The 13,283-nt window shown below is 42.0% G+C and overlaps 1 protein-coding gene across 11 annotated transcripts in view; it reads left to right on the top strand.

The window, feature by feature from the left end:
- CADPS (calcium dependent secretion activator) overlaps positions 1-13,283 on the top strand; it is a 206,643-nt gene that overhangs the window by 131,696 nt on the left and 61,664 nt on the right. For 7 of the 11 annotated variants that reach the window (XM_058845247.1, XM_058845242.1, XM_058845240.1 and 4 more), the window contains exons 15-18: positions 4,748-4,849; positions 5,663-5,726; positions 6,481-6,604; positions 9,001-9,069. In XM_058845247.1, the coding sequence (XP_058701230.1) occupies positions 4,748-4,849; positions 5,663-5,726; positions 6,481-6,604; positions 9,001-9,069 (359 nt within the window). The remainder of the gene's footprint in view (positions 1-4,747; positions 4,850-5,662; positions 5,727-6,480; positions 6,605-9,000; positions 9,070-13,283) is intronic. The other 4 variants (XM_058845249.1, XM_058845248.1, XM_058845250.1 and 1 more) reach the window with 1 other exon arrangement.

Genomic DNA, 13,283 nt, shown 5'->3' with positions numbered 1-13,283 from the left:
TCCGCTGGGGGAGATGTGAGAGGCAGATCACATCCTGCCCACATCCCCAGATGATCCTGCCCACATCCCCAGAGCCCGTCCTCGTGCAACCGGTGGGACTGCGCAGGCAACTCCTCCTGCGAGGGATCCTGCGAAAGCCTCTCCTGACACATGCCGTCCAAGGCACTAATCATCGATGTTTACTGTATAGCTCATATGTGCTGCACCTGGCAACCAGCAAGGGAGCTGAAGGCAGCACGTGTTTTATATTTGAGTTGTTACTTAAAAAATCAAATTATTTGCATCAGTTTTTGACATTGTTTTTTTTCCCTTGGCTCTGCATGCCAGGGCTCACAGTGCGTGCAAAGATCTGTTTGCTACGTGTAAGCAATATTTTCCCCAGTAAAAAAAAAAAGTGTAGACAAGTTAAACATAAAAGGTGTAAAAGATGATATGTCTTTTCATTTAGAAGCCGACGTGGTATTTCATGGAGGCTTATGTCAAAGAGATTAACGCGCTGGAGCTATACTGTATATTTATAATTGCATACAAATGCATGCTATTGCTTCATATATTAGTCTTTGTTAAAAAATCATTTTGATATATTTGTTTTAGCAGCATAACTAGCCCTGGGGGCACCGGGTATAATTAGAAAAGGGCATGGGGGGAGGCGGGACTTGTAGAATAAAGCAGTGGCCTTAGGATCACAGGTCCTAATTATAATTTATAATTAACCCCGGAATTTGCACAAACCATCTAAGCTAAACAAGGACTATCATTTTTGCTGTTTAAATTGCAACCCTTTTTTTTAAATTTCACCACCTGCTTTGTTGATGTTGTTGTTTTTGTGGCTTAAAACTTAAAAACATGGGGGGATTAGGAAAGTGGCATTTAAAACTTTTCATATGAAATATTTACAGTGGGAATTTACTAGTTTAGAGCCAACACAGTGAATCTGCAGCAGAAGGAGTGATCTGAAACTTGTTTACTTATAATTAAAAATCTCGTTAGTTATTTTTCTTGCCTTTTTTGCCCTTCTGCTTCCCTCTCTGCCCACAGCTTCTGCCGTACACCTCAAGTACCCGTGAGCAGGAGCCATAGAGAATTGGATGGAATTGTGTCTCCACACAGATGGAGACGTTAATGTTGTTTGTCCAACTGAATTCATAGACCCAAACCCATTTTGTCCCTTGTGCATTTGTATATACCATGTACATCCAGAACTTCTGTTCCACCTTTTTGCTCTCCTCTCACTTCTCATCACTGCTTCAGTGCAATAGTGATGTGGTTGTGGATTGTGTGTGACAACATCAGTTCCTGCAGCTTCGAGAGATGCTGCTCACTGGAGGAGTTGGTGCTTCTGTCCATGAGATCAAAAAACTAGTACCAAAGCTGAGCTGAAAGAGAGACCTTTGCTGAGAATAAAATTCCCAGTAAGCATCAGAATGAGCTGTACACCTTGAGCTTCTCCTGGGGATTTTTTTCAGCCCCATCAGCCATGTACTTAAATTGTCTAGAGCACAGAAGTGAATCTTAAATTACAGTGATGCTAAGTTACCCTTTGTGTTCTTGCAAAAGGGAAAATAAATATGTTCCCTCAGAAAGATTATATTTTCAAAGTATATTTGACTTGAATATTTAATTAGGTTTCAAAATTATCGAGCTAATAAATTAAGTGGAAGGCTTTGGGTAGTGTTTTTCCAGTTCTATCTATATCCTGCATTTGTCACTAATTAATGAGTTTCTAATGCTTCAGCTTCTGGGAAGATGAGCAACAAAGATTAACATAACTAGTAAATCCAAAGATGTGCAACTGGGTTATAGTATTTGAAATTTGACAAAAACATCGGAAGTATTATTATTTGTGACATGGCTCAAGATGGGGGATTGTGAGGAAAGCAAAGATGACAGAACTGGTGCTAACCACTGTGACAACAACTTGAAAAGCAGCCGACATGACATCTTTCCTATCATGCTGCCGAAAATGTCAACTTTGTGAAGGACAGTGAGAAAATGGTTTGCCGAAAATCTGAAAGGTAGATTCAAGAGATGCTCATCATGTCAGATGCAATATAGTCCACAGCTGGGTGAGAAAGGGAGTCCTTGCCGTGGTGATGGCTCTCGCTTGGCAGGCCCTTGCAGACATCCACACTGCTCCAAAAATGGCTACAGCTGACCTGTGGATTGTCTCAAGTTTGCATGCGACATGAGAGCGGCTGGTGCTCACACCCGGCACGGAGGGACCGGAGGCCAGAGCTACTGGGTTTGTGTCCTCCTGGCTCACACAGGTCCCAAGAAAGGGGAAGACCAAAGGATTAAGCTTTCAGTGTGTGTGTGTGTGTGTGTGTGTGTGTGTGTGTGTGACTTAGGGATTTTGTTGGCATCCCTTCAGATGTTGTAACTTGGGCAAAAGCTGCCAGAGGTTTTCTCTCCAGAGCTCACCCTTTGTCTTTGTGGGTGAGTGATGCTTGCAGAGCTGCCACTGCCCAGCCAGGACACAACTGATGCTGTCAGGTCAGCCTGTGCTGGGTGTCCACCACAGGTTCTTACATGGTGAGTGCTTTGAGTACAGTGAGAAGCTGAGATTCATGTGAGAGGGCTGCGACCCAGCCCGAGCTGTCAGATCCTGCCATTAAATCTCACCACTTGAGGTTATTGACCCAGCAAAGGGTAACACAATTTTAAGACCATTTCCAGTAACACAGCAAATCACTGCCTCGTTTGTCAGTGCTGATACAATTAACCCAGTGACACTCTGAGCTGTTGTGGGTACAGGGCAAGGACCAAATGCCAAAAGTCAAATGAGGGCTTCAACCCTGCCCCTTAATGTACGGCATTTATTGTGGTCTGCCTTGAATTATCTCTCTCTGCCTGGGAGCAAACCAGGCACTGTGAGGTGCACAGCATCACAAAAGGCACGGACATCTCTATCTGAATATTAAATATTTTATGGAACTTTGGAATAAATTATATTAAGCATGTTAAGACATTAATTTTTGCTCAATATCTAATTTGGGTTTTTTGTGGCTTGCTCATTTTTTCAAAATAACTAGTACTAATTAGTTACTAATGAGACCAGATCCATACTTCCAAAATTGTTTATGAAATGTGTTCCCCAGCTGAGACATTTTATCCAAGTTTCAGCCTAAATCTTTTTTTCCTGTTTTTTTCCTTAATACACAACTGAATTTGGCAAATAATCAAATAAAGATTCTGATTAAATGCTGTTTAACTTTAAATACATGCCCTGGTATTCAAGTCTCTTTCTGTGTCCATGTTGCAAGTTTTATTTAATGTATATTTAGCTTTAAAATTTTGCAGTAAATATCATGTACGGTTTGCAAGTTCCTCTTCCCAAATGTTTTAATGGTTTATTCACCTGTGTTGGAATATCAGAGTTCATATTTATGATATTAAGAGCCTACTAAATGTAGGGTCGAGGAGAAGGGATTGCACAGATTTTATAGATTTTAATTTTTTTATAGATTTTTTTTTTTCCTTTTTAAGTTTAGGGCCTTTGATTCTTTAAGAGGAAAATAAAGCCAACCAATTAACCCCTGACAGGAGGTTCATTAGAAGCTTTGTAATCCCTTGCCAAGTCTTTTGTAAAGCCAAACCAGTCTAGTAGTGCGGATTTATGCAGCTTAAGCTGAACACTGGGGGAGGCCTTTAAGTAAGAACATTTGTTCAATTTCAAGATGTCTTACGTTACCTAAAGATCGCCTGTGCCAGCAGAGTTGCCCAGGAGTACACAAATCCACAGACTTTGCTCTCCAGCAATGGAAGCAGTGCCAATGATTGTGTGCCTGGCCGATCCCTTGGCTGGAGGGATGGATTAGGCTCTCTCCTCTCGCCCAGGATGCTGCTGCACAGCGGATTTTGCCATGGGGGGGAGAAGGAGGGGATTGCTGCTCTCTGCTCTTGGGTGGGTTGGCATCAGCAGAGGTATGGGACCGAAGAGCACGGGGATCACAGCATTATCCAGCCCCCAGGAAGAGCCTCAGCAGGGATTGCCTGCACACTGTGCTCTGTGAAAGATGAGAAATACCCCAAGGCAGCAGGCAGGACCTAGGTGTCTCACAACACACTCCTGTGCACTCCTCAAATAGAGGCGCATCAAGTAGTCTGAGAAAATTTACAATAAATTGCATAATGTGTTCATTTTTATAAATTAAAATTAAAGGACTGAAGAAACATTGCATTTTCAATACAAAGTGCATGTCACTCTTCAGGCACATTTCAGCAGAATATATTGAAGATGGTTCACTTCAGGAAATCTCTATAATGGGGTGATTCAGCAGCTAGGAAGGAGTGCAAAATTTTATATTATTAATGTTTATATAATGTTTAATGTATATTATTAATGTTTATATATATGTCATTGATATTATTTTATACTGTGAATTGTGTTGTGAATTTTTCTGGGGAAATTCAGTCCCTATTTTGCCAGCAACCAGCTCAATCCTGATGTGAGAGCAGGCATTGCATTCCCTGCATATACCTGTGTTTAGAGGGAAATCTGCTTTTCCCAACTTCTTTATTAATGAAAATAAGCAGGTAGTGGGGTGTCCACATCTAGATTATCACTGTGAGAGAGGATACTTGTTTATTTGTTTATTTTTGTTACTTTGGCAGCCACCCCTGTCTCGGCACGGCACATCCTGTGTCCCGGGTCTCACAGTTGGTGAGGGTCCTTTTGGAAGGGGCAGTGTGCTGGGGAATGAGGTCCCAGGGTGGAGTCTGAGTCATTGTGGCGTTTCTCCTGCAGGCCTGACGGGATAGGAACTGTGACCGTGGATGAGAAAGAGCGTTTCGAAGAGATCAAGGAGCGGCTTCGTGTGCTGCTGGAGAATCAGATCACACATTTCAGGTAAAGGCACAGAGCCCAGGCTGAGTGCGAGAGGAATGATTTCCTCACAGCTCCCTCCTATAAGCAGCAAAGCCAAAAGGCAGGTTTTGAATGCACACAGGAATTTTGCATAAGTGACACAGACCTACACAGGGCAGTGAAGCATGTTTATAGCTAGCGTGTGATTTTAAATATATATCCTTTAAAGGATATTTCAAACCATCTTGCTCCCATAGGCATGGTAAAGCTGTGGATTTTTTCTAAAATATAACAACAAAAAATCTTTTATCCTCATATTTCTCTGTTCCTCTCTGCTCAGTTATCACCCATTTACTTTCTCTCTAATGTTGACAGGCAGGGCTTTCTGCAGGGATGTCACAGGACAGAAAGGTTTGATATCCCCCCAAAAAAAGGATGAATGGTCCTCAGCACGCTGGTCAGGTTGGGCAGGCTGTGCACATTCACACACAGATGAGTGATGGCCAGGTGCAATGCACCAGGGTGGAAGTAAATGTCTTTTCCTGAGGAGCTTTTTCTCCCCATTTTTACAAGAAGATGGTATTTTTTCTCCAAGGAGATCTAAAAACTCTCCAGGTGACACTCAGGTTTAAGAAACTGCTAAATTTATCAGCTTATTACTGACCCATATCCTCTTTTGCTGCATCTACACCAAAAAACGCTTTCAGAAAGTTGCTCTATAGAAATACTTACTGCTCATTCCACACAGAGAGACTAGAGAATTGCTTGGACTTATTTATGAAAGCATCCTTATAGCTCAGGAAAGGCTTGTTCATGTGCACTTAGTCTCATGCTAAGATGATGTGCTTTTTCTAGGTACTGCTTTCCGTTTGGCCGTCCAGAGGGTGCACTGAAAGCCACTCTGTCGCTGCTGGAAAGGGTAAGCACAGAAATAGCAGAGAGTAATTAAAATGATCTGTTTTCATGCATCCTTCCATCTCAAAAGGCTCGAGGAGCTGTTGGCTTTGCATAGGACAGGTAATTAATGGTATTTTACTCTGAAGTGTGGGGCTTGGGTGGGGTTGGTGTCTCCTGCCTCAGCTGAGAGGCACACGTGTAGCCTGACCACTAAAGGCAGCAGGGCCTGTGTCTGTGTTGTCAGGTAAGGGTGAAGGGTCTGCCTGCAAAGATCCACATCACAGACTCTTGTCAGCAGTGCCTGGCTGCTGCCTCGTGATATTCCCATCTTGAGGCAGACTTGTTCTCTCTGGATGTATAAAACCTGCTCACTATGATCCTCCCCATTCCTGAATTCCTGCTGCTCCAACATTCTTCCCACCTCTGCTAACCTGCACTATGGCCAAGTCCAGACCCAAACCCAGGTCAGTCAGTAGGGCCTGGGAAGGGAGAAACATTGCCTGGCACTGGGCAAGTTGTGATAGATCTTAATGTCATACCCTGAAAAATCATCACAGACTTCAGGGCATGTCGTACAGTGTAGATACAGAAGTGGAATAATACAGCAGGGATAGGTCCCACATCTTAGGCTGGCCAAGGTGACCTTGTAGTGAGTCCTGTGGACTGTACACATGCCCTGAGAGCCACACAGCACTAGCATAGGAATGGATGTTTGTGCTGGGCTTGGAGAAAAGCAGTTCTGTGTGCCACAACAAATCAGATTTTCTTGTGTCAAGGTTCTGATGAAAGACATAGTTACTCCGGTCCCTCAAGAGGAGGTAAAAACAGTCATCCGTAAATGCTTGGAGCAAGCAGCTCTAGTCAATTATACTCGACTATCAGAGTATGCCAAAATTGAAGGTAAGGCTCTTTCTTTCTGAAATTACAATTTTTCTTATGTTTCTAGGTGGCAACTTAGGTGGCTGGGAGCTCTTTAAAAAAAGCTCATTTGCTATTTACTCTCTTGTCGGTAAAACTGTTGTGATTCAGAATCATTTTTATGGTGTTGGCTTCGGAAGCAGTTAAGAATGGAAGCTATGCAAATCATTTCTTTTTCTGGAAAAGAGAGAGGAAGCTGTTAAAAAGAACTGTAGCTTTTTTTCTTTTGATCGTTAGTGCACTTGGCCAGTGGTGTAGTATTCAGATTCACGTCGTGGTTTTAAAAAACAAATTGAGAAATACTTGGGATGTCATCTTTACAACTGAAGGTATAGTGCAGCTAATTGCTTGTGACACTTCAGGAGACAAATGACAAATAAAAAGCTGAAAAACTGTTTAATCTATGTTTAATCATTTGTAGCCAGTTTAAAATGTCTTTTTTTCTGGGTGTGTTTCATTGTCTTTGCAGTTTGCATTGCAGTCATTGATCAGTGATCCCATACTTGCATCGGATTTCTTTCTTGTCACTCTGAATCTGGCAAAGCTGATATTTTTGACCTTTTAAGTTATGGGAGAATAATAGCCAGTGACCAGAGACACATGTAGCCATCAAAAAGACATTTTAAAGTTTGCTGGAGGATATGTGTTACTGAAGCTCTATGATTCGTCGTTCTTTATATGTTATCAGTTTATGTTGGTACCTTGTTGGCTGCTATTCCCAACTTGAAACTCCCATCCAACTTTTTCCAAGTTCCCAATTACTTAAACCTGTGTGTTCCAGATAAATGGTATGTTCTGCTCTAGACTCTGGGTTTCTGTCATGTGTGATGTGAAGCTTTCCCACAGCCAAGATTATTGTTGTATGCCTATAGGACAATATTGAGAGGAGGAAAAAAAAACCCCAAACTCAAACTCCCTCTGATTTGTTCTTAGTTCTTGTTTACTTGAAAAATTGGGTTGTTATTATATGGCAAATTGTCCAGGTTCTGTACATGACATGTCCTCTCTTTTTCCATTTTTTTCCTGTCTAATGATGCAAATTGTGTACCAGTGGTAATGAATTCATTGTTATGCATCCAGTGAGAAACACTTAAGAATTGGGCACTAAAAGGATGTTTATCAACTCTTGACTTGGTAATGAGTGACAAAAATAGAGGAGGAACAAAGGTTTCATAAGCACTGTATTATCAGGCAATTTATCGAAGTACTCAGCTTCAGAGGATACTTTAATTGGTGTATTCTGTAAAATGCAATATTTAAATATACTTGACAAGGATGGAGAAGGACTGAGAAACAAAAACAGCTTTTCTGTTGATGGATGCTTCTACCCAGGGCTGGCCCCCTTAGGTTCTCTGTATAAATATCACTAACTCGTTGGTAAGATTTGCTCTCTTCTTTCAGATAAATCTATGCAAAAACAAACTTTATGATCTGTAAGTAAAAATGCATTCATTTCCAAAGTAGAACAGTTAGTGTGTACTTTTCCTTTTGTGCCTCAATTCTTCTTGGTTGTGTTAATTATCTGCACTCTCTTTTTGCACTGTGACTTTTAGGTCTGGGAATACTTTGAAGCAACAAACCTATTTTTTTTCCAGCTGCCTTTTCAGAGAAATAGTTCATTCCACACTATCTGCTCTCTTCTGCTTTTCTCCTCCTTTATCTGTGATTGGCCACAGCCACTTTTTGATGCTCTTTCTACAAAAGTGGTTGTAACACCAATTTCCAAGCATGCTGGGATTGTTAATTTGAACAACCCAACATCCGCCAGCTGCATGCATCAGGTTTTCTCTCATGAGCATAGTCCACTGTATATTCAAATTCTTCCTTAGAAGAGCAAATGACAAGTTTACCTTGGTGACACACATTCCTGTTTGCTGGACATGGCTTTGAAATTTTGCTTTTGAATGACATTTGAATAGCCACATGTTTAAGGCACTTTTTTCAGAAATCCAGAACTAAATCAGTGGCAGCAGTGCTTGAGGCTATGCTTATGAAGAAATACCCATGAAAGCCTTAGATACTGAAGGCTGAAATCCTTAGTATCTCGGAGCCTTAAACCAATGAAATTCTATTTCCCTCTATTCATGATGTTTTGATCATTATATTCTTGCAAACAGTTCAGAGCAAACCTCTAGAGTCATGGTCACAACCTCTCTTGTGACTCATGGGCATGCTGAATGGTTAATCCAGTAGATCTCAAAATTTTAACCCTCCTTTTTCTTTTTTTTTATTTTTTTTCCTTCTTTTTATCCTGTGTGTATCCCAAAATACTCTGTGGCTTTCCTTTTAACCTGATATAAAGTTTTCCTCTGACCTATAGCCTGTAACCTCTTTACCTCTGACCTAAGCCTCTTGCATGCCCAAATCCTCTTTTATAGGGAAAAAGAGAGAAATGTATGAGCATCCTGTCTTCTGCTTGGCCTCTCAAGTGATGGATTTAACCATTCGTGAGTACCTACCACCCTCCTCTCCATGCTGTCCTCACTTTCTCTGTTCTCATTACCTCAAGAAAGTCCAGATCCAAACCAACTCACTCTCCTTGCTTCAAGTCTTTTAGCATTGGCTTGTCTGTTGCTTCTGTCTGTGAAACCCAGTGTGAGAAGTCCAGTCACTTTCTATCAGCCTAAACAAGGTTAGACAATTAACCCATCTGTTTGTGACAAACTCAGACTGTCTGTAAGTTTTTTCAGTTCTTCTTTATGTCCGTGACCTGAATGCATTTTTACTTTGCTTCTGTGTAACCCCAGTTTGTAAAGTGCTTGTCACTGGTACACAATCAAAAGGTAGCAGCTACATTGTGAAGTGAGCTAGAGGTCAGATAAAGGACACTTGGAAAAAGCCATCCCTTTGCCTGCGTATAAAAATCTTTACCCAATCCTGTGTATAAGATCGTATAAGGCTGTCCTTTCTCTGTACATCAGATCTTAATGTCTCCTGTCTGTTAGCTCTCAGCCAAAGGATGCACTCTACTTGCTCTCCTCCTCAGTTTTTTTACTTACTCCTTTGCACCGAGCTCTGGAGGGGACACCCCGACCCTGCTGTCACTCGGAGACCCCCTCTGTGTCCTCAGAGCTCTCCCTCTCTGGTTTTCTATTTGTGCAGCGTTTTCTCTCACCTCCGTGAAAGGAGCTTCCTTTGGTAACCCCACGCTCGGGGGGGCGGGGGGCGAGACGGGGCGACTTTTCTTTTTTTCAAATGTCATATATCATGCATAACTGGGGGGCTGTGCGGTCCACTTGCTCATTAATCCTGCATATCTGTTCTTGTTTCTCTCTTTTCTCTCCTTGTTGCTTTCTCTCTTTCATATAGAGAATCAAAAGGACGCAGGTGAACAATTGTATATGCATTATAAATTGTTAGGACTGTTGAGTTATATTTATTTTGTTTTCTATTTTCATAGCTCCTTAAGATATGTACTCCTTCAGGCTGAAAATGGAGATGCATTGATACTTAAGGAGTTAATTTGTGCTGTCTACATAATCTCCTTTTCCTCCTTTCATAGAATAGAGCGTAGAATAAAAATACCCTGTAGAGATGTAGTGCCTTCTTAGGAGACAGTTGTAGAAAAGAATCTAGTCTTTGTAAAGAGAAGGTTTCTTGTTTTTCCAAAGAACTGCAGCTCATTTTGGGTGAAAAATTTTTGGTAATTTGGCCATTAATTTTCCACACCTAACAAGCACATTTATAAGTAAACTAACGTTCATTTTTGGTTTTCATACCTTCTGTTTTCTGCCCTAATGGGAGGACTGGGTTTTTCTTTATTTCTTTATTTCTATTTATTTGTTAATGTGTAACAAACAATCTGGTGGGACAGAAGTCGTGTTTGTCTCTCGTTTATAACCTGTGGTGACATGTAACAAGGCAAAGGCTCAGCTCAAGTGCACATCTCTGCAGAAGGGATGGTGGAGCTCTGCAGCCCCTCTTCTCGTTTCTGTTGTATCCCAGAGTCCTAGTTCCAAAGTCCTTGAAACCTGAACTGTTCATTTCTTTCTGTGAGTAGATTGTTCTGTTTTGTGGGGAAAAAAGACAGCATCCAGTTGATTTCAGCTCTGTTTGCACAGAGAAATTGCTTTAGAGGAGCACTACAAGAGACTGGGACAGGTTCTGGCTTTCCCAGACCTCCTTAGCTCAAATTTGGCCCATAATATATAGCATCATATAAAATGAATTGTAAATAACAACCAATATTTAGAAAATGGAGAATAATTTTCCTTACATCTATGAAAGGTGCAAATAAACAAAAGTAAATAGAACAGTCCAAATTACTACCATTAACTGTAACAATTAGAGTGAGCACAGACTGTTGTGCATTAAGCACAATAACTACACTGAGCATCATGCTCGCTGCAACAACCTGTCACGTGCCTGCAGTTTAGAAATTCAGAAGGACATTCCTATGGTCCAGCTTGTTTAAAAATAACCTGCTTCTTCCCAGTGCTTACAGCAAGTGAAAGGGCACAGGGAGTTGTGACTCCACCGCTTTGTGCCCACAAATCTCCCCGTGTTTTAAATAAAAAAATTTCAGACAAGGTCAGCAGGACTCACTTGAAACTGGTTCCTCAGCTTAAGTGGGGTCACAAGTGACTGGGGTTTGGCCTGACTTTTTTATTTTGCCAGAAGCAAGGATAAAAATAAGATGCTGAAAACAACTTAAACACACAAGTGTCACCCTTTGGTTCTCCTTTCTCCTGAGAAGTGTGTAGTTTCTTGCCTTGCATTAAAATATTGAAATAGAACATTAAACAGGAAACTGTGCTAAAATAATTAAAAATAAAATACTTTAATTTTTAATCAGACAAAGCTGCTAACGCTCAGATAAATAATTGTAACCTTTTAATTAATGTTTGTTTATTTATGTAAGTCAGGAATACATAATAATTTTAGAAAATAATAACTTCTCCATCTCTTATGCACAAGGGTCCCATGAACTCAAATGCCACCTTGCACTGCTGGGGTTGGGTACAGGCAGCTTCAGAGGTGGTGCCAGCCAAGACAGTAGTTGTTAGTTTGACAATTGATTGTTTGGTGTAAGACTGAGGCCAGGGGGGTTCAGTTTTCAGACTGAGTAATTCTCATATTGCAGTTTGGGTTTGGTCTCTGTAAGGAGAGGTTTCTCATGGTAGTGCTGAGTTGGTGCAGAGAGGAGACACGGGGATGGAGACAGGTCCCACCTCGGTGCTTAGTGCCAGGGCGTGGGTGGCAGAGCAGTGGGACATCTCATGGAAAATAGCTGGAGAGCAGAGGGACCCACTGAAGTCCCCAGGGCAAATCACCTACTCTTGGGCTATCCAGAAATACCAGGTTTTTGCTCGTCCAGCAGCCACTCCATCCCCTGTGCAGGGAAGGAGTCTCCCAAGGCACCACATCTCACCATGCTGCACGGCTGGCACACACTGGCCTCCCCGGGGGGGCTCCTGGGGAAGCTTAACCTCACTTGAAAACACCCCCAGTGGTGTTGCCAGCTGTGTGTGAAACTGGAACCCGTCAGTTCAGGGCTCAGTGCTGCACACAGAGCAGCGAGGGGCAGCTGGACAGAGGCAGACATCCCTCAGGTGCCTGTGTCAGGCTGGGGACCCTCCTGCGCCCGTAGGAGAGGGGCTGAGCACGGCAGCTTGGGCTGCGTCAGCCCGAGCTGGCACCAGCCGTGGAGCATCTTGATCCTACCCTCGCCCCAGCAGGCGTGGAAGGCAGGAGAGGTTGGTTTTAGACTAGAGCAACACAGCAGGTTGTTGAGAAGCAGTGGCATTTTCCAAGGCATTCGTACTGGCCCTTGTCACAGTCCCATGCTCACTTTACGTCACTCGCCTTCCCTATTTCTGGATCTCAGCCTGGGAGGCTCTGTGCACATATCCATAACTCAGCTGAGGAGCTGAGCTGCCTGTCAATTGACCAGGTCCGAGGCAAGGAGAGGTCCCGGTGCTCTGTCAGCCCAACCCCTGCTGGGCAATCAATCCAGCATTCGTCATAAAGCACAAAGCTTAAAAAGAAAATAAAATTGCATTTTTTGAGTAAATAAATATGTAAAATATATCAAAACATCCATCTTTGTGTGCAGGAGCAGAGGCTGAAGTCATTAATAAATCCTATACTTTCACTCAGGCTGTATCCATGTGTGCTGAAATTCTGCTTTATTTGTTTCATTCCTTGAAGTGGCATTCGGCTGTGTTTAACAAAGAATCATTATGCAGCTTTCAAGATTTCCTCTTGCCCTTTCAAAGGCAGTGTCTAAAGCAGTACAAAGTTATTGCAGGAGCTTCAGAAATCTGAAGATCTGCATTCTGATGTTCTCTTTCTATGAGTCTCTCACCAACTGCGGGAGCAACTTGCTGCCTGGAGCATGAGACACAATTCAGAAGGCATAGATCCTTCAGTAGGTTCAATAATCTTTAGAAAATCAGGAAAGCAGTTATCTCTTTGGTATGTTGAGGTTTTGAGGTGAATTGGCATCTCTTTCTGAATTAAAAAACCCAAAACATTTCTCTAATTTTTTCTTTTCTTTAAAATAAAACATCTTATTTTGAGAGGAAAAAATACCATCACTGAAATCTCTTTCAGATACACGCAGATTAATTTTGTGGGTATAATAGAAGACTGCCCTGCCTTGTCCTTGGGCTAAGTCCATTATGCTTTATAGTTGTCTTGAGAACAGCAGCTTTTTATA

Source organism: Poecile atricapillus, chromosome 9 (genome assembly GCF_030490865.1).
Source record: "Poecile atricapillus isolate bPoeAtr1 chromosome 9, bPoeAtr1.hap1, whole genome shotgun sequence".
NCBI lineage: Eukaryota > Metazoa > Chordata > Aves > Passeriformes > Paridae > Poecile > Poecile atricapillus.
This window is presented reverse-complemented; position numbering and strand designations above follow the sequence as displayed.